This window comes from Brachyhypopomus gauderio, chromosome 19 (assembly GCF_052324685.1).
Source record: "Brachyhypopomus gauderio isolate BG-103 chromosome 19, BGAUD_0.2, whole genome shotgun sequence".
Taxonomy (NCBI): Eukaryota; Metazoa; Chordata; class Actinopteri; order Gymnotiformes; family Hypopomidae; genus Brachyhypopomus; species Brachyhypopomus gauderio.
Genome location: NC_135229.1, coordinates 9,466,954 through 9,492,908, shown reverse-complemented (window position 1 = coordinate 9,492,908; position 25,955 = coordinate 9,466,954). Strand labels below are relative to the sequence as shown.

At 47.4% G+C, this 25,955-nt stretch overlaps 3 protein-coding genes across 6 annotated transcripts; all 3 read left to right on the top strand.

Moving 5' to 3' along the window:
* Positions 1 to 873: 873 nt before the first annotated feature.
* On the top strand, positions 874 to 3,763 carry dmac2 (distal membrane arm assembly component 2). Its single transcript, XM_076981414.1, has 6 exons — positions 874 to 945; positions 1,577 to 1,761; positions 2,018 to 2,098; positions 2,480 to 2,619; positions 2,951 to 3,113; positions 3,335 to 3,763. Exons 1-6 carry the CDS (start codon positions 928 to 930, stop codon positions 3,540 to 3,542), a joined length of 795 nt encoding a protein of 264 aa, XP_076837529.1. The 5' UTR covers positions 874 to 927; the 3' UTR covers positions 3,543 to 3,763.
* Positions 3,764 to 4,762: 999 nt separating this feature from the next.
* Positions 4,763 to 11,752, top strand: sirt2 (sirtuin 2 (silent mating type information regulation 2, homolog) 2 (S. cerevisiae)). Its single transcript, XM_076981081.1, has 16 exons — positions 4,763 to 4,964; positions 5,116 to 5,162; positions 5,652 to 5,703; positions 5,778 to 5,888; positions 6,112 to 6,153; positions 6,323 to 6,429; positions 6,515 to 6,571; positions 6,657 to 6,725; positions 6,861 to 6,990; positions 8,376 to 8,435; positions 8,850 to 8,905; positions 9,020 to 9,096; positions 9,211 to 9,262; positions 9,346 to 9,413; positions 10,756 to 10,822; positions 10,982 to 11,752. The coding sequence occupies exons 1-16, from the start codon at positions 4,949 to 4,951 to the stop codon at positions 11,120 to 11,122; spliced, it is 1,152 nt and encodes a 383-aa protein (XP_076837196.1). The 5' UTR covers positions 4,763 to 4,948; the 3' UTR covers positions 11,123 to 11,752.
* A 1,307-nt stretch (positions 11,753 to 13,059) lies between these two features.
* On the top strand, positions 13,060 to 24,843 carry rinl (Ras and Rab interactor-like). 4 transcript variants are annotated; one of them, XM_076981078.1, is made up of 11 exons: positions 13,060 to 13,353; positions 13,894 to 15,828; positions 17,131 to 17,239; positions 17,661 to 17,733; positions 18,341 to 18,429; positions 18,578 to 18,669; positions 20,129 to 20,339; positions 20,489 to 21,103; positions 21,339 to 21,656; positions 23,446 to 23,577; positions 24,128 to 24,843. In XM_076981078.1, exons 2-11 carry the CDS (start codon positions 15,544 to 15,546, stop codon positions 24,529 to 24,531), a joined length of 2,328 nt encoding a protein of 775 aa, XP_076837193.1. In that variant the 5' UTR covers positions 13,060 to 13,353; positions 13,894 to 15,543; the 3' UTR covers positions 24,532 to 24,843. The 4 variants fall into 4 exon arrangements, with proteins under 4 accessions (XP_076837193.1, XP_076837195.1, XP_076837194.1 ...); XM_076981080.1 differs by having other exon boundaries at positions 13,061 to 13,353; positions 15,672 to 15,828; XM_076981079.1 differs by lacking the exon at positions 13,060 to 13,353 and having other exon boundaries at positions 13,363 to 15,828; positions 20,492 to 21,103.
* Positions 24,844 to 25,955: the final 1,112 nt, after the last annotated feature.

The window sequence follows — 25,955 nt, the reverse complement described above, 5'->3', positions numbered from 1 at the left end:
CCTACAGATGACTGGAGAAGGGCAAGAATTAAGGACAGCGCAAAGACTGATATCTGCACAAGATCACACACTAACCAGGCTGACTCAAGCAGGGGTGACACCAGAGAAGACCCAAGATGAGGACAATACAGCATGTCCACCAGAGAAGACCCAAGATGAGGACAATACAGCATGTCCACCAGAGAAGACCCAAGATGAGGACAATACAGCATGTCCACCAGAGAAGACCCAAGATGAGGACAATACAGCATGTCCACCAGAGAAGACCCGAGATAAGGACAGTCGTGGTGATAAATGCACACAAATGATATAAACATAGAAAGGAAGTAATATTAGAAGTTGGAAAAATATCAGACACCTAAAGAAGAAACAAATGTTGTCCCGGAGCTCTGTGTGTGTGTGTGTTATTAAAAACATTTTGTACATAAAATTAATGAGGAGTCATGTTGCTGTTAATTTGCGCTTTTCAATCTGACACAATACGTGCTTGTAAGGCAAGTTCTCTCACGCCTCTCCTCAGAACCGAACACCATTACATTCTTGCTCCACCTGCTGTTTCACTCAGATAAACGCTACCATTGCTTTAGTTTTTTTTTAGCTTTTCTAATTTCTTTGAATTTTTCCTTGCTTGTCGTCATTGTTTATCTTAGATATGTGATTTCTACCAAACACTAGGACAGAAAATTATTTAGTGTGGTAGAAAATGGACCATACCATTCGTGAGGCAATTTTGTTGTTCAATTGTATATTTAGTCATATATTTAAGGGTTTTAATATTTTATTATTAGAATAAGCTTATTAGAATATTTTCTTCCGTTACAAAAACGACTCTTATTTTAGCTGGTGCTGAATGCTAGAACAACTTTTTTAAAAGTCTAGACTCGCATGTTTGTCCCTCTACGGTCACTGTACGAGTAATATGTCAATATGGCTGCCTCCATGTTGGTGAGTTACATCTCTCATCCAGAGATCACTTCACTCTTGAAGGACTTTACATGCGTTCATTTATAGTTGTGGCTATAAAATTAGTTACATTAATAGACTCCCATGCGTCTGGGTCTGCGGTGGCCCTACTGGACTGAATACCTGCATCTATGTGTTATCGAGCTGCGGATATGTAACCTAGTTTACTGTTTAAGATCAAACAGATTAGAAAACAGCGTAAATAGATTAAACAATAATCCAGCTAGATTAAACGGTGTCGTAAATGGCTTTTGTCAAACTCTAATTTATAAAGTACTGTAGATTCCTCGGTAGCTGGCGTATGTGACGACAAACCTGTTAGCTAAATGTAACTGGGTAACCAGCTCATAAATATAATTTTCATTACGGTATAAGAATATTCATTACGGTATAAGAATATACAAGTTATAAGAATAACTTGGATATTTGCCTAAACTATCTAACTGGGATGTTCAATCTACAATGAACAGAGTCATGATCAATCCACACATTGTCTTTCACTTTATTTTATTATTACAGATGAAGTTGGCCAGACAGCCAAGTCAGTACATGTCTAACATTATTTATTGCAGTGTTAACTGTCCTAGTGCTCATTACCGGTGTCGTTTCTCAGTCTCGAGCCCGGACCGGGACCTCGGCGCTGGCGCGTGTCCCTGCACCGAAGAGGCTCGTGCACGCCGCCCCGCCCTCGCGCTTCACCAAGTTCCTCCTGCGGCTGAGTCAGCGCTACTATGATGTTGAGCACGCGCTGCACTGGGGCAGCCGGCTCAGGACACGCGCACTCAGACAGAAAAACGTGTAAGAGCAGCCTTCAGTTCTTAGTAAAATACAGAAGTTTTTTTTTTACTGATTATATCTACCTTGATACATTGCATTATTGATGATCAGGAACAGAGACGCCACAGGGTTAAGATCATCCCCCTGTTGCAGGATTAAGATTATCCACCCGGTGGGAATGATTTTCACTTTGCAACCCAGATATGTTCTTTGTGCTTCATGATTTTGATCTGCTGCAGTAGCACCTTTCTGAAGGTCTGCGTTCTCTGTCCTGCAGATACTTTGGTTACACTAAGGAGAGGTATGGAGTCAACATGGCGGCTGCGTATTACATCCTACATTTGGGAGGAGGTTTCCGGTACAAACAACTGCCACTGACTAACATACTTGAATATGGGGATATATGTTGACTTCTTTACAGTGCAGACTACACATTTGCAGTTTGGTCTTTAAGTTTATAGAATTTATAGTGTATACTTTAAATACATACTTTAAATAATTAGGTGATGCAGCGATGGCTACAGCATTAAATCCTAGAGACAGATTAAAGTGTCATTTTTAGTTGGAGGGCATTTGCCATCTATCTATTTTGACATTTCTGTCCTTTTGACTTATAGTACTGCTACTGTAGACTTCCCTGGATAATGGGACGATCACTTGCTCAGCTGTGTGTGTGTGGGGGGGGATTAGTATGCTTCACTGCCTGATCCATTTGGTCTCCTCTTGGCTCCACCCCCAGGTTCACTGGCCAATCGGAGTGGTTTCGTGCTAACTCAAAAGGGAAGTTTAGCTTCGACTTCTTAAACTCGCCTGACTCATCTATTGAGGAGATTGACGTAACCAGGACTCTCATAAACCACAACGGCCTGGACAACATCGGTAACCCTCTCCCGAATGTCCGCCACACTCACGCTACAGCACACCACATACAGTTGGCACCGTCCTCCCACTGCAGGCCGTGTACTAAAGCACAGGAGCAGGACATCCAGACAGTGTCTGAGCGCTCAGACCTCAGGTGCCACCTTGTGGTTATTAGACCTTTCCTTTGATCCAGTGTTGCTCAAAACCACCACATAGGCGTTTTACTGTGATGATGTTAACGAGTTCTAGCTTTGACAGGTTGACAAATTGAAGCTGAGCCTCCTGCTTCGTGGGACTGACCCCTACAATCTCTGTGTTCCCAACCCTCTCTCTCTCCACACACTACCAGTGAGCCAGAGGGGCCTGTGTTCTCTGCGTGTGCAGGGCTGTCCTCAGGTGGACGACTGGTTCCTGGCGCGCCTGCATGTGTTCGGGGACACCCTGCAGGAGCTGGACGTGTCCCACTGTCCTCGCGTCACCGTGGGGGGCCTGGCGGCGTTGCAACACCTCCGGTAGGCCAGACGAGGGGGTCTCACCCTGCTGAACGCTGTAAAACGCTCCTTAAGGAGGGCAGCCTCAATGTTCTGCTCCTAGAGGTGTTGGGAATGGCTGTGTGTGTTTGTGTGGGTGTGTGTTGGTGGGTGAGTGAGAAGAGATGTCATGATCCAGCAAAAAGAGCTGTGAACAGGTGAGACGCACCCCAGCAGACGGTGTCTCTTGTCTGGAACTGCAGGAAACTGCGACGTCTGGACGTGTCGTCGCTGGAGGCTGTGGCGAACCCTGGCCTGGTGCATATCCTCCTGGAGGAGATGCTGCCCCTCTGCAAGGTCACCGGAGCGGATTATGAGCAGGGACTCATCCGGCCCAGCACGGTGGAGCAGGTGGAGGGGGCTACGATCAGAGACGCAGGGGCAAACGCAGACACTGGCTCAGCCAGGTGAGCGTAGACACGGCGTGTCGGGGGCCGTGGGACAGGAACCAGAATCCAATGGAGCTTTGTTCTCGCAGGCTGTATGGCCTCTGACCTGGAAGAACTCTTGCTTCACACAGGACTCTATATAATACAAGATCAAGAATTTGCAGCTGCTTTTGTTTATGGTGTATTGACTTGAAGTATGTTTGGTGTTTTACAAACTGTATAATAAAGCATTATTTAAAATGATGTACAGTTATATCTTTGACAAATTATATGATATGACAGTTATATGATTTGACCAAAAAGGTTAGGGTGGCTCCTTTTTCCATGTGTGGGGGCTGTTAACACTTGCCGGTGTCAGATTTATTTAGGACCGTGCGGTAAATCCCATAATCCTTATTACAGACTCCTACTGGATGTACAGGGTGCCCAGCAGACCATGTCGGGAAAGGTACAGAATTCATAGCCCCAGATTAGTTCTTGTGATACTGCATATTCTACAAAGCCTAAATAATGTTGAGGAGCTGTGTAATGTTAAATAATATAATAATAACGTTTGTGTTAAGATAAGCAAGTAAAAAGGTTTACTAATTTGCCATGCAGTTACCTCTGGACCTACATCCTGGATGGCTTTGCACTTGAAGTTTAGGGCACATTTCTTTGTAGACGGCAGTTTTATATTTCATGCAGCAATATAGCTAGCATTTCTGATACGCTTTCGGTTTCCACCCGGACGAATTTTGTTGCGAAAATATAACTAGATGCAGAGAATTGTCAGTAGTGATCAGTCTCTGGTCCGTGATGTGTTTCGTGTTGGTCAGACACTAGAGGCACCCGAGAGCAGGTCCAGAATTAATGGACGGGAACTAGTTTCCACTATTTATTCACTATAAATACATTCATTTAATTATGGACATAGTTATAATTATAAGTATGTGGTACATTGAAATAGCAAATAAGATTTACACATTTTTAATTCTACAGCAAACGGGTTCTCTTCTGCAGGACACCAGAGTCGCTGCTACGTACAGTTAATAGTACAGTTAATAGTAGTTAATCAGTACTCGGTAGCAGAAACACATTCGAGGTTTATACAGGTGAATATACATGTACAAATGTGCTGTTCTAGTGTAATATGTACTTCTAAAGACTAAAGTAATGTTTTTATCAGTTTCATTTGGGACTCGCTTGTCAGCGCCCTCTGGCGTTGGGCGGGGTTTATTTTTGACGTATAATGGGAATGCGGAAGCGACCAGGAAGTGACCGGCTTACTGCGCGAGACGAGTCATGACACACAACAACAATCCCTCGTCCGTTTAAATAAGTGGCTAACGCTAGCGAGGTTAGCCGGTACTTTACTACATTCTGGTCTAACTCACTGCTTTAACGGTCTCTTCAGTACTTCGTATCGAGTTCAAGACGGGTAGCTAGATGTCTGAGTCTCAAGGTACTGATAATGTATTACCAGTAAATGTGTAAATCTGTGTTTCAGAACAACCCTGTCCAGTCCAGTCATGTAAATATTAATATTATGGAGACAGATGGTCATCTGGCAGGAAGCGTTTTAATCTCGGTGATGACACTTGTTTGTTTCACAGAACCAACTAAAAGCGCAGAAGACCTGAATGATAGAGCACAGCCCGAGGTATTGAATGTATTACTAGCTACTTTAACTTAGTGTGCTTTTGTAAAGCTTAACACATTTTAGCAGTGGGTCCTGATTCTAAGGAAGGATCTCAGTTTAAGATGGAGGACATGGGTTCAGGTTCAGCTGGCTGCAGGGTGCACATGACTGCTTAGCTCACCACAGGAATCCACGTTTGAGGCGTAGAGCGCCCTAATATGTGTGAGTCACCTCGACAGCCTGACTTTCTGACACGTTTCTGTCCTTCTGCCCCGTCCCTCTGTCCTGTCCCTTCTGCCCCGTCCCTCTGTCCTGTCCCTCTGTCCTGTCCCTGTCCCTTCTGCCCCGTCCCTCTTTCCTGTCCCTTCTGCCTCGTCCCTCTGTCCTGTCCCTTCTGCCTCGTCCCTCTGTCCTGTCCCTTCTGCCCCGTCCCTCTGTCCTGTCCCTGTCCCTTCTGCCCCGTCCCTCTGTCCTGTCCCTCTGCCCCGTCCCTCTGTCCTGTCCCTCTAGGCTGAGTCGGACGAGAGCGGTGAGGAAGAGGACGCCACTGGAGACGGTGAAAGTAAGTGCCGTCCCTCCCGGCCTCGTCATTCCTCGTTATTTACGAACTAACTTCAACACACTCCTCTTTTCTAGTGGACTTCTTGCGCAGTCTCTTCTCTCGGACACTCGGCCTTAGTTCTGCAGACAAAGTTCTGGATGAACTAACGCTGGAGGGCGTGGCCCGGTACATCCTGAGTGGTAAATGTGAGTACGAGCGCCCTCTGCTCGTCTGTTGTAGCCTGTGCGTTTTCACACTGCTCTCTGGTGCTGGTGTCAGGTGCGAGGTGGCAGGTTGGAAATGTAATCTGTAGCCTACATTGCAAAAGCAAAGCATGATACAATGGACATTTTCAAGTTTAAATTTTTTTATTTTACCAAACACATTGGCAGTCCCTTCACCAGTGGTTTCTGCAACTTGTTTCTTTAGGCAAGAGCATCATTTGTATGGTGGGTGCAGGGATATCGACATGTGAGTCTTTCTGTAACTTCCAGAGTCACACACACCTCCAGATTCACACACACTTCTGTTTACTTGAATTTTAAGCATTAAATAGGTTAGAGATGCTCCTTTTTGTCCTGTGAGTTTAAGGTCAGGGTGCCCTGAGCTGTAACAGCAGGTCTCTGTCCTCTGTCCTTAGCTGCTGGGATCCCTGACTTCCGCTCCCCAGGAACTGGTCTCTATGCCAACTTGCAGAAGTACAATCTTCCCTACCCAGAGGCCATCTTCCAGATCGATTACTTCAAGGTGGGCCTTCTGGGGCGTGGCGTTGAGTGGTGTGATTGGACAGGGTCTCAGGTGACTGACACCTCTCTCTTCCTCACACTGGCAGAGACATCCCGAGCCTTTCTTTGCTCTGGCGCGAGAGCTGTACCCAGGACAGTTCAAGGTAGGAGACGTCACCGTCACTCGCAGATCTCCAGGGACGAGCTGTGTCCCGGCCTGGTGTGTTTATGTCTTTGTTTGTGTTGCAGCCTACACCGTGCCACTACTTCATCAAGATGCTGAAGGATAAAGGGTTCCTGAAACGCTGTTACTCACAGGTGACGCTTCCTGTCTCTGCACTACAGGCCCCGCCCACCTGTCCACCACTGTTGTGCTGGCGTTGTCCCGACGGTCACTAACTGCCACTGTCCAGTCAAGGGGGGTTGTTTTGCTTTGTGCTGTGTATCTGTCAGAACATTGATACTTTGGAGAGAATCGCTGGCCTGGAAGGAGAGGACCTGATTGAAGCCCATGGCACCTTCCACACCTCCCACTGTGTGAGCCTGTCCTGTAGGAAGGAATACAGCATGGAGTGGATGAAAGGTGTACACCACCTCCACACACACACCACTGTGTACACCACCTCCACACTCACCACTGTGTACACCACCTCCACACACTCACCGCTGTGTACACCACCTCCACACACTCACCACTGTGTACACCACCTCCACACCTCACCACTGTGTACACCACCTCCACACACTCACCACTGTGTACACCACCTCCACACACTCACCACTGTGTACACCACCTCCACACCTCACCACTGTGTACACCACCTCCACACACTCACCACTGTGTACACCACCTCCACACCTCACCACTGTGTACACCACCTCCACACACTCACCACTGTGTACACCACCTCCACACACTCACCACTGTGTACACCACCTCCACACACTCACCACTGTGTACACCACCTCCACACACTCACCACTGTGTACACCACCTCCACACACTCACCACTGTGTACACCACCTCCACACACTCACCACTGTGTACACCACCTCCACACACTCACCACTGTGTACACCACCTCCACACTCACCACTGTGTACACCACCTCCACACACTCACCGCTGTGTACACCACCTCCACACACTCACCACTGTGTACACCACCTCCACACCTCACCACTGTGTACACCACCTCCACACACTCACCACTGTGTACACCACCTCCACACACTCACCACTGTGTACACCACCTCCACACCTCACCACTGTGTACACCACCTCCACACTCACCACTGTGTACACCACCTCCACACACTCACCACTGTGTACACCACCTCCACACACTCACCACTGTGTACACCACCTCCACACACTCACCACTGTGTACACCACCTCCACACTCACCACTGTGTACACCACCTCCACACACTCACCACTGTGTACACCACCTCCACACACTCACCACTGTGTACACCACCTCCACACTCACCACTGTGTACACCACCTCCACACACTCACCACTGTGTACACCACCTCCACACTCACCACTGTGTACACCACCTCCACACACTCACCACTGTGTACACCACCTCCACACACTCACCACTGTGTACACCACCTCCACACACTCACCACTGTGTACACCACCTCCACACACTCACCGCTGTGTACACCACCTCCACACACTCACCGCTGTGTACACCACCTCCACACACTCACCGCTGTGTACACCACCTCCACACACTCACCACTGTGTACACCACCTCCACACACTCACCACTGTGTACACCACCTCCACACACTCACCACTGTGTACACCACCTCCACACACTCACCACTGCCTTCACCACCTCCACACACTCACCACTGCCTTCACCACCTACACACACTCCTGCTTTGGCTGTGTGAGCATGTGGCTAACTGGAATTACCCATAATGCTCTGCTTTGTCGCCCCTCATACACAGAGAAGATCTTCACTGAAGATGTTCCCAAGTGTGAGGCGTGCAGCAGTCTTGTTAAACCTGGTGAGTTCGGACGCCTTCCTGGTTTCTTTGATACTGGTGTTTTGTCTCAACATAGTTTCTCCTTTCCTTTTTTGGCACGGTAATTAATTTATTATAAATAATGTGTAAATGAACAGTGAAAGGTCTACGGATGCATGCGAATGTGGTATGGTTATTCTGAACACTCTCTTGTTAAGATTATAAACATGTTACTTGGCTTCAGTAAGTAGATTATGGTATTTAGTTAAATTTGATAAGGTTATTTTTAATGTAGCTACTGAATAATGATTAGTTCCTACTAAATATGTCTAGAGCTTTAAGGGTTAACCTGACATGTTATTAAATGCTTTATTAATAGCTGTTTTTGTGAAGTGTGTAAACCTGCACTTTAATCAGCACTGATTGGCATTCAGCCTTTCTTCTCTTCTGCTCCAGATATTGTGTTCTTTGGGGAGGGTCTTCCATCTCGATTCTTCACCTCAATGAAAAATGTAAGAGAGTCATTCTTAAAATGACTGACACACAGCACTTATTACAGTGCACAACCACTCTGTCTCTGTCTCGACATCTCTGTTCCTCCCTCACGGTCTCTCCCCCTCCCCCAGGACTTTCCTAGCTGTGATCTGCTCATCATAATGGGAACGTCTCTGCAGGTTCAGCCGTTTGCGTCTCTAGTGGGCCGGTGAGACACGGCGGGACTCTCGCCACACCGCACCACAGCACCACCTGCTGGCTCAGTGTCTGTAATGCTGTTGGGTCCTTTGCCTCTGTGTTGACTCCTGTGTTGTGTGACCAGGGTTCCAAACAGTTGTCCTCGTCTTCTGATCAACATGGAGAAGACTGGACAGGTGCCGCTCAGCCCCATCAATGCCAGGATTCTGCTGTCTGTGCATCTGACTCTCAGTAACCATGTTCTGTTATCTGCCGCCAGTCGGATTTCGTAGCGGGACTGTTGGGCTTTGGAGGAGGGATGGACTTTGACTCTGATAAAGCGTACAGGTCAGTACACACCTCCATCACACCACACGGGTCAGTACACGCCTCCATCACGCCACACAGGTCAGTACACACCTCCGTCACGCCACACGGGTCAGTACATGCCTCCATCACACCACACAGGTCAGTACACGCCTCCATCACGCCACACAGGTCAGTACACGCCTCCGTCACACCACACGGGTCAGTACACGCCTCCATCACACCACACAGGTCAGTACACGCCTCCATCACGCCACACGGGTCAGTACACGCCTCCATCACGCCACACAGGTCAGTACACGCCTCCATCACGCCACACAGGTCAGTACACGCCTCCATCACGCCACACGGGTCAGTACACGCCTCCGTCACACCACACGGGTCAGTACACGCCTCCGTCACACCACACGGGTCAGTACACGCCTCCGTCACACCACACAGGTCAGTACACGCCTCCGTCACACCACAACGGTCAGTACACGCCTCCAACACACCACACAGGTCAGTACACGCCTCCAACACACCACACGGGTCAGTACACGCCTCCATCACGCCACACGGGTCAGTACACGCCTCCATCACGCCACACGGGTCAGTACACGCCTCCGTCACACCACACGGGTCAGTACACGCCTCCGTCACACCACACGGGTCAGTACACGCCTCCATCACACCACACAGGTCAGTACACGCCTCCGTCACACCACACAGGTCAGTACACGCCTCCGTCACACCACAAAGGTCAGTACACGCCTCCAACACACCACACAGGTCAGTACACGCCTCCAACACACCACACGGGTCAGTACACGCCTCCAACACACCACACGGGTCAGTACACGCCTCCATCACACCACACGGGTCAGTACACGCCTCCGTCACGCCACACAGGTCAGTACACACCTCCGTCACACCACACAGGTCAGTACACGCCTCCGTCACGCTGCAAAAAAGAATGTGACATGTGAAAATGTTTTTTTCATTTAGCTGCATAATAATTGTGCACAATAATAGTTGCCCAATAATTGTGCACATACAGATATTCTCCAAAGTAAGCCTTTGTGTCCTTTTTACTTTGTGAAACGGTCGTGTTTGAGGTTTATTGACATTTTGGATTAAACAAGAGCACTGTAGTTGGTGATTAATTAAAATAATCCTCAAAAATATGACTTGCCTAATAATTGTGCACACAGTGTAGTCTTGTAGTAATTGTGCACACAGTGTAGTCTTGTAGTAATTGTGCACACACTCTCCCAGTGTCAGCACCGACCCTTCATTCTGCAACGTCTGGGTTCTGGTTTATTTTTTGGACGTTTAGAAGCTGCTGACGATTATTATGACGATGGCTTTGTGTTGTTGACAGGGACGTGGCGTACATCAACACCTGTGATGACGGCTGTCTGGCTCTAGCAGAGCTGTTGGGATGGAAGGTAATGGAAACACAAAAAAACAGCACACACACAACCACACACATGCATACTAAACCACACCGTTATACACACAAACACACTCTCGCACACTGTCGCACGCACAGTTTCAGAACTGTAGGTTGACAACAACTTCTTGTCATCTACATATTTTTATCACAGACAGAGCTGGAGGAGTTGGTGAAGCGTGAGCATGCTGTGATTGACAGCAAAGATACAAGAAAGAAAGATGCAGCAACCAATCAGAGCTCAGAGTCCTCAGACAAGGCCAGCCCAAGGGCGGAGGCTAGGAAGAGTGTCTGAACAGAATAACCAATCAGAAAACCATGTAAATCGGAAGCCCTCCTAGAGACCGCCCATTGAGTCTGTCTCTTCTGCACTTTTGTACGGTGTCATACTCTTGTTTGAAGCTTGTGTAGAATAATGTATCTGAAATCGGACAAAAGGTCTAAATATGGAAAATGGTTGACTCACAGAAGTGTGTGAAAACATCTTACTGTGAGCCTTCGTGCCTATGTTGTGGTGGTCTTAGCCCAACACTTCTTCAGAGCACAGAGTGGACACTTGGTCAGGCACAGGCTGTGCTGCATGCCACACTGAGAGAGGCAATATGGCAATTAGTGGGAGCACCCCCTAGTGGCAGGAGTAACACCCCAGCAGTGAGCATGATTGGTTCAGTGTAGTTCACACTTAAAAAACATGTAGCTTTTAATGATTGATTTTAGTTTTAATATTAATGCTTCTAACATTATGAAACCTATTTCTTATTGTATTCTTTTAATATGGTGTTTCTATAAATATGTAATCTAATCTTGCGGCGTGTCTCCTGGGCTTTGGTGCGTCCTCAGCATGACTCCACAACAGACAGCAGCTGTAGGAAGACCTGCTGTTAAATGATGTTCAGGAAGTAAACACACACCCTGAAACCCTGAACCTGGCTCTTTGTTCTTTCTTTCTTTTGTTCTTTCGTTATGGTTTGTTTATACCTGTGTGAAGCAGCTATACAATACTGCACTCGTGAACCCGTTTGAGGGAGCCCTCCTGTTTCTGCTATAGCCTTGTTACCTCACTGGGCACTGGGTGTATTAACCATGTTACCTCACTGGGGCACTGGGTGTATTAACCATGTTACCTCACTGGGGCACTGGGTGTATTAACCATGTTACCTCACTGGGGCACTGGGTGTATTAACCATGTTACCTCACTGGGGCACTGGGTGTATTAACCATGTTACCTCACTGGGGCACTGGGTGTATTAACCATGTTACCTCACCCGGGCACTGGGTGTATTAACCATGTTACCTCACTGGGGCACTGGGTGTATTAACCATGTTACCTCACTGGGGCACTGGGTGTATTAACCATGTTACCTCACTGGGGCACTGGGTGTATTAACCATGTTACCTCACCGGGGCACTGGGTGTATTAACCATGTTACCTCACCGGGGCACTGGGTGTATTAACCATGTTACCTCACCGGGGCACTGGGTGTATTAACCATGTTACCTCACCGGGGCACTGGGTGTATTAACCATGTTACCTCACCGGGGCACTGGGTGTATTAACCATGTTACCTCACTGGGGCACTGGGTGTATTAACCATGTTACCTCACTGGGGCACTGGGTGTATTAACCATGTTACCTCACTGGGGCACTGGATGTATTAACCATGTTACCTCACCGGGGCACGTTTAAAAGCATCTTTGACTTCCACCTAATATTCCGCCTTATTGCCCCACAGGCCCACTTTGTTTTGGTATTTTGGGGCTCCAGAATGTTTTGCTTTTTTTGTATTGTCACTAATAATTTCACAAAAAAATAATGTGTTAAGATAAAATGTTGGTTTATGTGACAAACTGTTGACAAACTATCATCTCTGAAGAATTATGTAAGCCTAAACATGCAGAAATAGATCTTAAATATGCAGGCCTAAATAAGTGGTCTTAAATATGCGGGCCTAAATAAGTGGTCTTAAATATGCGGGCCTAAATAAGTGGTCTTAAATATGTGGGACTAAATGTGAGGAATGATTATTAATGCTAAATGCACTGTGTGCAAGTTCTTCAGATTTAGGATTAGGTCACTCAGAACAAAAATGTAGAGTTTGAAGGCAATGATTGTTTTCTTTTTAAGCAGTTGCATTAAGTGGTACGTGTGTCGCACAGCACAAGGTTGTTCAGCACTACCTACATGTAAGCATGTCGAGAGGGTTTGTGGTGTGTGTGTGTGAGAGAGAGAGAGAGAGAGAGAGAGAGAGTTAAAGGTTTACCACGCTGTTGTGTCAGGCAGAAGGAGAGGACACATTCAGAAGCACACGTGGGGTTAAGGGACACGTTCTTGTCCTGTTGGAACTGCTGGGGTTGTGCGTTCATGCGTCTGAGGTCACCAGCAGTCCTGCTACTGGATCACACGGTGAACAGCCACGTTCTCAACAGGACCGAGGACGTGTGGGAAGCCACGTGAGACGCTGCAGACGTCAAAGGGACCTGCTGGAGACCAGCGGTACTCTCACACCGTCACGGCAGCTGAAGACTGTATGTGATCACTTTGATACGATTCACTAAATGTTCTGTATGTTCAACGTTTGAATTTATGAGGTGTAAGGATTCAGTGCTGGGCTCGCAGGTGTCTTCAAAGATGCCCTCATAGACGAACAGTTAGGCTATAGGTGTGATTTAGCTTATAAAATTTCAGACATTTAGACATTTCGTTTATTATCTAATAGTTTATTGTTAATTTCATGCTTTGCCTGAAATAGGCTGGCCTCTAAATGCAGTCACTGATTCTCTGATACACTTTCAAATGTAGAAGCTTTTATACGTGCAAATCAACCACACACACACACACACACACACGCTGTGTGCAGCCACACTTCAGCGGCCCTGCCTCTACGTTTGAATTTCTGCTTTTTCGACGGCGGTTGATAATATCTGTTAGTAAGGTGACAGGAAACGTAACGGAAGCCCAGATAACGGGCAGAAGTTGGAGGGAGGTGGAGCGTCGTGGGTATGTGCAGGATTGTCTCATTTCCTGCTCCTGTCTTTCTTCATTTCTGTGTGTCGTTACGATGTCAGCATGCTGACAGCAGCCTGGTCACACAGCCATAACCAAATCATGGCCCCTCCCAGCTGATCAGAGAACATGAAGGGATTAGATGATCAGTCAACCTGTGGAAACAGGTGAGGAGGAACAATAATACCTCCATCACTACCTCCATCATCAATGTTTTCCCCGTTTACAGCTGAAATGAAAAGAGTTTAAGGTTTACAGCAAATGCCTGAGGGACACAACTGACATATTAGAATCATTTATCAATTATATATTCAGTCAGAAGTCCTTCATCAGCTGTGCAAGCAAAATGTTTCTGATTTAATTGGAGGAGGAACCAGTTTGTATATGAAGAAGTAGATGTAGTAGTGGTCTGAAACATCCTGTTTCTCTTGAAACTTTGAATAATTCAGTACAATTTTTCATTTCTCTTTTATACACATTATATAAAAGTACAGTAAAACATAAGTAAGTGATTACTTTATTACCTGTTTATACGCAGTATGTCCTACTGACCTGTGTCCTGCAGTCATGACATACCTGTGCAGAGATTAAGACCCAAGACTAAGTTACAGTCAGTCAGTTAACTTTGGAGTGCCCAGATTCTGATCATCACGGGTCTGGTAGCCATTAGTTACAGCACTAGTGTAGATGGATGTAACTGGTATATCATGTACATTGTGGTGAACAGAGCCCCTTGGTCTTCAGAATATTTCTTTTGGATCAAACTGTTCTACACGTCTGAGAGCGTTCTGGTCTCATCAGAACACCCTCTGCTTCTCGTCTGTAATTACATTATCAGATGTTCACAGGTTCAGTGTTTTTTTTTCTTGTAATTTCTGAACTCATCCTGTTGTGTTCAGCCACTGGTGTTAGAAACTCTTCAGTCACAGGCGGTCAGTGACAGCAGGTTGTTTGTATCTGTCTGTCTGTCGTGTTCTGTCATGACTGAATCCCATTGGTACTCTGAGACGGTTTAGGGCTGTTGTGACTGCAGGTTGAGTGTCTGCATCCTTCTGTCTGGGGATCTCCAGGTCTTCTCACTAGCAGAGACACTGTAGGAGGATCTGAGATAACTGGGTCACTTTGCTTCTAATGAGGATGATGTCATTCTAGCTTTCCCTTGGCACATGACATAGTTTTGATCCACACATATGGACTAAACTGATCTCTGCAGAACTCTGTTGAATATGTTGGTTTTCAAGATGTACTGTTATCATGCAAATATTCAGCCCTCTCCTCTCTGTACATGCAGCACTCTGTGTAAATCTAAGTTGATCAAGAGACATGTGAGATTTTTTCAGTTTTATATGATTCCTTGTTATTTGTTAAGTATGTAAAATCCCGCTTTTCTATAGTGTGGTTGAATTTGTTGGAGCCTGGAGTTGGGAGTATTTATCACCATCCTCAGAGGTCTGCACTGCAGGTGGGGTGGTGGTGTACAGTGGTGGAGGTCTCTACACAGCAGCTGGTGTGGTGTGGTGGAGGTCTCCACACTGGAATTAAATGAATTAAGGTGAATTAAGGACTGTTGAGTGTTTGGGGTTTTTTGAGTGTGACAGAAGATTTGTTCAATGACATCATCATATCCAGCAGCCTGTAGATGTGAGAAATGAAATAAACCACTCCTCCCCATTTACAGGTGGGGTCAGTCAGGTGTGGTCAGATGTATATGAATGCAGGTTTATTTGTGTATATTCCACACACACAGCAGTTCATTACCACAGTGTGTTAGTCCAGACTGTCTCACCTCCTGCTGTTATCCTGACCAGCTCAACTCTTTTCTTCTTTCTTACATGACAAGCGTGGATGATGACGAAATGTCCAACGGCGTCTCTGCGAGTCACCGGAGCCCCGTGGACCTCCTGCAGGGCTTACAGCTGTGCCAAGAGGCCTGGGCTCCCGGGGGCCCGTGGGACAGGCACGGAGCCCATGCTGCCCTCTGGGGCAGACCTCTGGGGGTAAGTCCATGGCTGTGAACACGTGAACCAGCACAAGCAAGTTTACAGAAGTTTATTTTTTTTTAACCATTTCCAGTTCAGCACAGTGAGAGAAGAACTTCACTTTCATACATTTCCCTTTCGACTTGCTTCCCCTTAGCAAAATATAGCAGAAGTAATGTTAGATGAACTTGGAATATATAAGGAGAGAGAGATGGAGGGGGGGCTGGACGTTTGGATTTGAGCTTGCTCAGACCTTCGTTGTTTGAACTGACACATGAATCGTGGGACACGTACACACAGGAGGGATATCCTGTTATCCTGTTAGTATTCAACATCTGGTTTATTCAAACCCTGAACCCTCATAGCACTTTAGTTAACTCCCTTGTCAGAGCATACGATGAATGTCAAGGCACGAGGTTTGACATGGCAACGTATTATCTGAGTAATGGTTCCTTCATGTCACCCTGAAGTGAGTTGGTCTGGTGAAGCAGAGGTCTGTAGGTTTCCGTTTGAATTCTAGTAAACTCAGTACACCATCTTCCTTTTGAGTGCGGTTGTATGTGTGGGTGTGTGGGTGTGTGTGTGTGTGTGTGTACATTTCAATGTAGCTGGGGTATCTGCTTGTGTATGCATGTGTGTGTGTGTTATACAGTTATTCTTAGGAAAGCTAGCGCTGTTGGAGAGATGTGTGTGTGTGTGTGTGTGTGTGTGTGTGTGTGTATCTCTGTGTCTGTGTCTGTGTGTGTGTGTGTGTAATACAGTTATTCTTAGGAAAGCTTGTGCTGTTGGAGAGAGAGAAGTGCATGTCTGCACATGTATGTGTGTGTGCATGTGCGTGCGTGTGTGTTTAATACAGTTGTTCTTAGGAAATCTAATGCTGTTGGAGAGAGAGAGAATTGTGTGTGTGTGTGTGCGTGTGTGCAGTTCGGTGTTTATGTGTGTGTTCTACATTGGTTCATAGTAAAGCTAACACTGTTGGAGAGACAGAAGTCCCAAGTACTCTGTGACCCAGGCGTAAAGTTACAGAATCATTAATGCCTCCATCTTAAATGCTTCATACGTTTAACATCCAACATGTAACTGTCCAACACTAACCCGGTGTCCAACGCTAACGCGGTGTCCAACACTAACGCGGTGTCCAAGACTGGAATGTCCAACACTGGCCTCCCTCCCACAGTGTAGCTGAAACACTCCTGATCTTTAGAATCATAGGTCCATAAAACCATGTAAACCCAAGCATTGTTATAAACAGGGAGCAACTGCCCTGAGCTAACCTCTCTGACCTCTGACCTCTCTATCTAACCCCCACCCTCTCCACAGAGCTTCTTGGTGGTGGCTGACTCCTCCGTCTCCCACAGGCTGCTGTGTGTGTCTGCGGGTGGCAGAGACCAGGCGGTTCAGGATTTCCCCATCCTGCTTGTTGGTGCTGGTGAGTGACAGGGTCACTGGAAGCCCGTGTGCTGATCTCCTGAAGCACCTGCACGTGGGAGACGTGAGCACACGCACACAGCTCACGCTCTCCGCTGGCGTTCCATTGCTAGGATGTCTGGTGTTGGCGTTTCTTTTTGAGTGCCTCTCACCAACTGCGAAGAGCTTGTTTTAGTTTTTACTTAAGATGTGACCGCCAGAAGCCACAGAACGCTTCCTGTTTCCTTATACATGCAGATGAGGTTAACACCAGTCTGTCCAGTTTCTATATCTGAGTCAATCTCTCACACTCTAATACACTTTCTCTCTCACTCATGCTATCACTCATGCGCTCTCTCTCTCTCTCTCTCTCTCTCTCTCTCTCTCTCTCTCTCTCTCTCTCTCTCTCTCTCTGTTCCTGTCTTGGCTTGTTTCTTTTGCAGCTCTACAGTTAACTGCTTCTCATCTGACCTTTCCAGACCTGCTGCAGTTGGTGGCCTTCTACACACTAAGCAGGTAAAGCCTGAGGTCATTTCACATTATGAGGTCATTTCGCATTATGAACTTTAAGAAAAGAAAATTAAATTTAAGGAGCTTCATTGACGTAACAAATTATTGTGCATTTGCGTGGCCAGAGCTAGGATTATGGAGTTAAGGAGATACCAGGGTTACGTATTGCAAGAGAATAGCGAATAATATAGTCATTTAGTGCATTAAGTGAAGTGTCTATATATATATATATATATATATATATATATATATATATATATATAATGTGAGTGAGTGAGTGAGTGAGTGTGTGTGTGTGTGTGTGAGAGAGAGAGAGAGAGAGAGAGAGAGAGAGAGAGAGAGAGAGAGACATACTAAGATTTGATTCGATCTGATCAGGTCTGCTTTCTTCTGGTCTTAAGTTTGGGGTGAAGTGTTATAATAATCTTTATTTGTATAGCACCTTTCATACATACATGTAACTCAAAGTGCTTTACAGTATAAATAAAATAAACATTAAAAGGAGTTCTCACTCCTCTCCCCCCAACTCTCTATCTCTCATTCCTTCCTTCCTTCCCTTTCTCTCTCTCTCTCTCTCTCTCTCTCTCTCTCTCTCTCTCTCTCTCTCTCTCAGAGACGTGCTGCCGTCATGTTTATTGGTGCCTTCGTGGGTGCACAGCCTGTCCAAACAGCCCAGCCATCTGCTTCCACAGCTGGGTCCAAGTCCGTCGGTCCTTCACCCTCCTCCAACTTTTACTAACACTGCACTTCACACAATGCACTGGTGATTCTCCTGCCACTTATGTGCATGCGTGCCTGTGTGTGTGTGTGTGTGTGTGTGTGTGTGTGTGTGTGGGTGTGTGTTTCTCAGAGGCCTGGCTTTGTCCTTCCACAGAGCTCCAGCTGTTGGCAATGACGCCAGTAACAACAGATTCTCAGGACACTGTGATGTGTAGCATACAGGTATCACCATCTTTGTCATAAATATTAATGATGATTCCGTTTCACTGCATGTGGTACAGATGTGTCCTGTGATGTACAGCTGGTGTTAGTGTGGTGTACAGCTGGAGTTAGTGTGGTACAGATGTGTCCTGTGGTGTACAGCTGGCATTAGTGTGGTACAGATCTGTCCTGTGGTGTACAGCTGGCATTAGTGTGGTACAGATCTGTCCTGTGGTGTAGACCTGGCATTAGTGTGGAACAGATCTGTCCTGTGGTGTACAGCTGGAGTTAGTGTGGTACAGATGTGTCCTGTGGTGTACAGCTGGCATTAGTGTGGTACAGATCTGTCCTGTGGTGTACAGCTGGCATTAGTGTGGTACAGATCTGTCCTGTGGTGTAGACCTGGCATTAGTGTGGAACAGATCTGTCCTGTGGTGTACAGCTGGCGTTAGTGGGGTACAGATGTGTCCTGTGGTGTACAGCTGGCGTTAGTGTGGTACAGATCTGTCCTGTGGTGTAGACCTGGCATTAGTGTGGTACAGATCTGTCCTGTGGTGTACAGCTGGCATTAGTGTGGTACAGATCTGTCCTGTGGTGTAGACCTGGCATTAGTGTGGTACAGATGTGTCCTGTGGTGTACAGCTGGCGTTAGTGTGGTACAGATCTGTCCTGTGGTGTAGACCTGGCGTTAGTGTGGTACAGATGTGTCCTGTGGTGTAGACCTGGCGTTAGTGTGGTACAGATATGTCCTGTGGTGTAGACCTGGCGTTAATGTGGTACAGATGTGTCCTGTGGTGTACAGCTGGCGTTAGTGTGGTACTGATGTGTCCTGGGGTGTAGACCTGGCGTTAGTGTGGTACAGATGTGTCCTGTGGTGTACAGCTGGTGTTAGTGTGGTGTACAGCTTGCGTTAGTGTGGTACAGATCTGTCCTGTGGTGTACAGCTGGCGTTAGTGTGGTACAGATCTGTCCTGTGGTGTACAGCTGGCGTTTGTGTGGTACAGATCTGTCCTGTGGTGTACAGCTGGCGTTTGTGTGGTACAGATGTGTCCTGTGGTGTTGACCTGGTGTTAGTGTGGTGCAGATGTGTCCTATGGTGTACAGCTGGCGTTAGTGTGGTACAGATGTGTCCTGTGGTGTAAACCTGGTGTTAGTGTGGTACAGATGTGTCCTGTGGTGTACAGCTGGCGTTAGTGTGGTACAGATCTCTCCTGTGGTGTAGACCTGGCGTAAGTGTGGTACAGATCTGTCCTGTGGTGTACAGCTGGCGTTAGTGTGGTACAGATGTGTCCTGTGGTGTAGACCTGGCGTTAGTGTGGTACAGATGTGTCCTGTGGTGTAGACCTGGCATTAGTGTGGTACAGATGTGTCCTGTGGTGTACAGCTGGTGTTAGTGTGGTACAGATCTGTCTAGTGAAATTGTCCTGAAAAATTAAGGAACTTTTTGATCTTTTCATCACACCTTCTTATTTCACACCAGCTGACGACATCCAGTGGTGCTCTATGCATTATCAACCCTCTGTACCTACACGAGCACGGAGATGATTGGTTGGCTCGTACCTCGGCCGGCCCACAGCCTGCCAGCCACTCGGGCCACAGACGGATGAGTAGAGCAAGACCGTGGCTGGGGGCGGGACTGAAGAAGAGGGGCAGTTCATTGGACGAGTCCTCCCATAGTAGTGACCAATCAGGTGACATAATGCTTAGCAATTTCTTTCTTATTTTTGAACTGCATTCACGGAATGGTGATAATTATCGGTTTTCATTTGGTAGAAAAGCTTACATTGTCAAACAGGGCAACATAAAGAAATCGGTTCAAACAACTACCTTGTCTCTCCAGCAGGGGGCGCTGTTCAGAGCCCCGTCTCCCCAGTGACCACAGGGGGTGTGGTTCTGCGCCGGTCCAGTACTTCCACGAGCTCCTCGGTGAAGAGAGAGAGAGTGGAGAGTACAGACAGCCCCCTTCCCCAGTCTCCGCACCGCGTGTCTTGGGTCGAAGACAAATTCTGGTTGAGCCCGCCCCCTTCCTCTCTGCTCCACCCCCCATGCCAGGAACTGGACTCACTGTCAATCAGCAGCATAGAGGAGGAGCACGAGGCCGAACCCACATTAAGCCCCTCCCAGTCGCAGCACTTGCCCCGCCTCCCATTGACAAACAAGGTTAAGAACCGCCTGTCTGCCGTGGGCCAGGCTCTGGGCAGCCTTATGTCTCCGCGGCGACGGCTGACGAAGCGCGTGCAGGAGATGAGCGAGCGGAGGGGCGGAGCTTTCGCCGAAGCCGTGCGCGGATTCGTGGAGCAGACGGCGAAGGCCAGCGCCGCTCCGGCCGGCCTGAGCCCCGACGCGCTGCAGGAGGTGCGTGCCTCCCTCACGGCTCTGAGGGAGACCCTGTACGACTACACGGAGATCCAGAGCATCACGGACACCCTCACAGAGCTGTCCGACATGGACCTGGGTGAGAACCACACGGAACCGCAGAAAATTAGCTTATTTTATCTGTTTATTCTTTATCTGTTTATTCTTTATCTGTTTATTCTTATCCGCTTTTATCAGCATCGTGTTCGTTTGATTTCAGATTTTTACTAGCAGACACATTTTTCATTCAGGGTGACTGAACATGTATCTGCAGCGGAGGATCATGGGATTTCTGTGTGACTCCTCCGCCCTCTTCTGTTTCCTCCGCCCTGCAGACGGCCTGCTGGAGGTGGCCCTGCACAAGGTGACACTCAAGTCCGTCTTCCCGCAGCTGTACGTGGGCATGAAGGCGGCGAGGCAGGCCAACGGCAGCCTCCGGCGCTTGGTGGCCAACCGGGACACGCTGGCCAATCACAGCCTGGAGGAGCTGGAGGGCACGGTGGGCACAGGCGTGCCCGACGCCGCCGCCATGGAGAAGATCCTTCAGCACTGGACCACCATGCACCAGGCGTACTCGCCCAACAAGAAGGTGGAAACGCTGCTCAAAGTGTGTAAGAGTGTCTACCACAGCATGGGGGCCAACGCCACGCCGGGTGAGTGTGTGTGTGTGTGTGTGTGTGTGTGTGTGTGTGTTCTGGTATCTGGGTGCTGTTGTGGCGTGTGTGTGTGTGTTCTGATATCTGGGTGCTATTGTGGCGTGTGTGTGTGTTCTGATATCTGGGTGCTGTTGTGGCGTGTGTGTGTGTGTGTGTGTGTGTTCTGATATCTGGGTACTGTTGTGGCATGTGTGTGTGTGTGTGGTGTGTGTTCTGATATCTGGGTGCTGTTGTGGCGTGTGTGTGTGTGTGTGTTCTGATATCTGGGTGCTGTTGTGGCGTGTGTGTGTGTGTGTGTGTTCTGATATCTGGGTACTGTTGTGGCATGTGTGTGTGTGTGTGTGTGTGTGTGTGTGTGTTCTGATATCTACATTTACATTTATGGCATTTGGCAGACGCCCTTATCCAGAGCGACTTACATTTTTATCTCATTTTTATACAAGTGATCAATTGAGGGTTAAGGGCCTTGCTCAGGGGCACCTCAGTCATGGCCTCAGGTCTGGGAATCGAACCCATGACCCTCCGGTCACAAGACCATTTCCCTAACCACCAGGCCATGACTGATATCTGGGTCCTGTTGTGGCGCGTGTGTGTGTTCTGATATCTGGGTGCTGTTGTGGCGTGTGTGTGTGTGTGTGTGTGTGTGTGTGTGTGTGTGTGTGTGTTCTGATATCTGGGTGCTGTTGTGGCGTGTGTGTGTTCTGATATCTGGGTGCTGTTGTGGCGTGTGTGTGTGTGTGTGTGTGTGTGTGTGTGTGTTCTGATATCTGGGTGCTGTTGTGGCGTGTGTGTGTGTGTGTGTGTTCTGATATCTGGGTACTGTTGTGGCATGTGTGTGTGTGTGTGTGTGTGTGTGTGTGTGTGTTCTGATATCTGGGTCCTGTTGTGGCGTGTGTGTGTTCTGATATCTGGGTGCTGTTGTGGCGTGTGTGTGTGTGTGTGTGTGTGTGTGTGTGTGTGTGTGTGTGTGTGTGTGTGTGTTCTGATATCTGGGTGCTGTTGTGGCGTGTGTGTGTGTTCTGATATCTGGGTACTGTTGTGGCATGTGTGTGTGTGTGTGTGTGTGTGTTCTGATATCTGGGTGCTGTTGTGGCGTGTGTGTGTGTGTGTGTGTGTGTGTATGTGTGTGTGTGTGTGTGTGTGTGTGTGTGTGTGTGTGTGTGTGTGTGTGTTCTGATATCTGGGTGCTGTTGTGGCGTGTGTGTGTGTGTGTGCATGTGTGTTCTGATATCTGGGTCCTGTTGTGGCGTGTGTGTGTGTTCTGATATCTGGGTGCTGTTGTGGCGTGTGTGTGTGTGTGTGTGTGTTCTGATATCTGGGTGCTGTTGTGGCGTGTGTGTGTGTGTTCTGATATCTGGGTGCTGTTGTGGCGTGTGTGTGTGTGTGTGTGTGTGTTCTGATATCTGGGTGCTGTTGTGGCGTGTGTGTGTGTGTGTTCTGATATCTGGGTGCTGTTGTGGCGTGTGTGTGTGTGTGTGTGTGTTCTGATATCTGGGTGCTGTTGTGGCGTGTGTGTGTGTGTGTGTGTGTGTTCTGATATCTGGGTGCTGTTGTGGCGTGTGTGTGTGTGTTCTGATATCTGGGTCCTGTTGTGGCGTGTGTGTGTGTGTGTTCTGATATCTGGGTGCTGTTGTGGCGTGTGTGTGTGTGTGTGTGTTCTGATATCTGGGTGCTGTTGTGGCGTGTGTGTGTGTGTTCTGATATCTGGGTGCTGTTGTGGCGTGTGTGTGTGTGTGTGTGTGTGTGTGTGTGTGTGTGTTCTGATATCTGGGTGCTGTTGTGTCAGGTGTGGTTTTTGGAGCAGACGACTTCCTCCCCTGCCTGACGTGGGTGTTACTGCGCAGTGATGTTGCTACTCTGCAGCTTGAGACTGACTACATGATGGAGCTACTGGACCCTTCACAACTACAGGGAGAAGGTACAGAACACACACGGAGGATACACACACAGGACACACACACACACACACACACACACACACACACACACACCCATGGAGGATAAACACACAGCAAACACACACACACACACCCATAGAGGATAAACACACAGAGGATAAACACACAGTACACACACACACACACACCCACCCACCCATGGAGGATAAACACACAGCACACACACACATGGAGGATAAACACACAGTACACACACACACACACACACACACACACACACACAGGACACACACACCAATGGAGGATAAACACACAGCACACACACACACACAGGACACACACACCAATGGAGGATAAACACACAGCACACACACACACAGGACACACACACCAATGGAGGATAAACACACAGAACACACACACACAACCATGGAGGATAAACACACAGCACACACACACACCAACACACAGGGCACCACACAAACAGTTCACCTCTTTCGATTTCTCTCACATCCTATTTTTAATGTTTCTCACCCCCCCCCCCCCCACTCCCCCCCCTCCCCCACACAGGCGGGTACTACCTGACTTCGCTCTACGCTGCTCTATTCTACATCAGCAGTTATCGGCCTCGGATCGCAGCACGTCAGCTCAGCGCTGAAGCCCACAAGTCCCTCAGCCAATGGCATCGCAGGCGCACTCTCCACTGCAACCAATCACGACGCAGCAAAAATCGCAGGACCATTAGGAGGCATGGGCGTGAGGAAGCCACGAACGACAAAAACGAAGCAGGACACAGCTTGCCCAGTGAGGATGTAGAGTCAGCCAATCGGAGCGTCCCAGACACCCCTCCATCCAGTGATGTAGCAACAGCGAGCAGGCTGGATGAGGATTTATCAGTTGTCGGAGAGGAGGAGGAGGAGGAGGAGAGGCAACCCACACAGGATCAGAAAAACATGAACAACCAAGAACCCTGAGGTGGCCCCACGTCAGTCTGTGCAACACTGTGGAGCGGCCCGGTTGGTCTGGTTAGCCCGGTTAGCCCGGTTGGCCCAGTTGGCCCGGTTAGCCCGGTTGGCCCGGTAAAGCTGCTCTGTGCTGCTGTTACTGGACCAAAAGAAGTGGCCCAAAATCCTGCCTGTGTGCAGAAGATGTGAGCGGGCCCCAGTGGACGTTCTGTGATTTAGACATACAGCACCCCCTGCTGGACAATGATATGGCTGCACTGCTTTAAAACTTCAGCTGTTCTCTCCTCACAGCCCTGCAGAAGTAAGTCGGTGCTGGTGACTCCTGTTTAACACCGTACACATTACTCATATTTATGATGTCATTAACACCGTACACATTACTCATATTTATGATGTCATTAACACCATACACATTACTCATATTTATGACGTCATTAACACCGTACACATTACTCATATTTATGACGTCATTAACACCGTACACATTACTCATATTTATGACGTCATTAACACCATACACATTACTCATATTTATGACGTCATTAACACCGTACACATTACTCATATTTATGATGTCATTAACACCGTACACATTACTCATATTTATGATGTCATTAACACCGTACACATTACTCATATTTATGATGTCATTAACACCATACACATTACTCATATTTATGACGTCATTAACACCATACACATTACTCATATTTATGATGTCATTAACACCGTACACATTACTCATATTTATGACATCATTAACACCGTACACATTACTCATATTTATGACGTCATTAACACCGTACACATTACTCATATTTATGACGTCATTAACACCGTACACATTACTCATATTTATGGCGTCATTAACACTGTACACATTACTCATATTTATGACGTCATTAACACTGTACACATTACTCATATTTATGATGTCATTAACACCGTACACATTACTCATATTTATGACATCATTAACACCGTACACATTACTCATGTTTATGACGTCATTAACACCGTACACATTACTCATATTTATGACGTCATTAACACCATACACATTACTCATATTTATGACGTCATTAACACCGTACACATTACTCATATTTATGATGTCATTAACACCGTACACATTACTCATATTTATGATGTCATTAACACCGTACACATTACTCATATTTATGACGTCATTAACACCATACACATTACTCATATTTATGACGTCATTAACACCATACACATTACTCATATTTATGATGTCATTAACACCGTACACATTACTCATATTTATGACATCATTAACACCGTACACATTACTCATATTTATGACGTCATTAACACCGTACACATTACTCATATTTATGGCGTCATTAACACTGTACACATTACTCATATTTATGACGTCATTAACACTGTACACATTACTCATATTT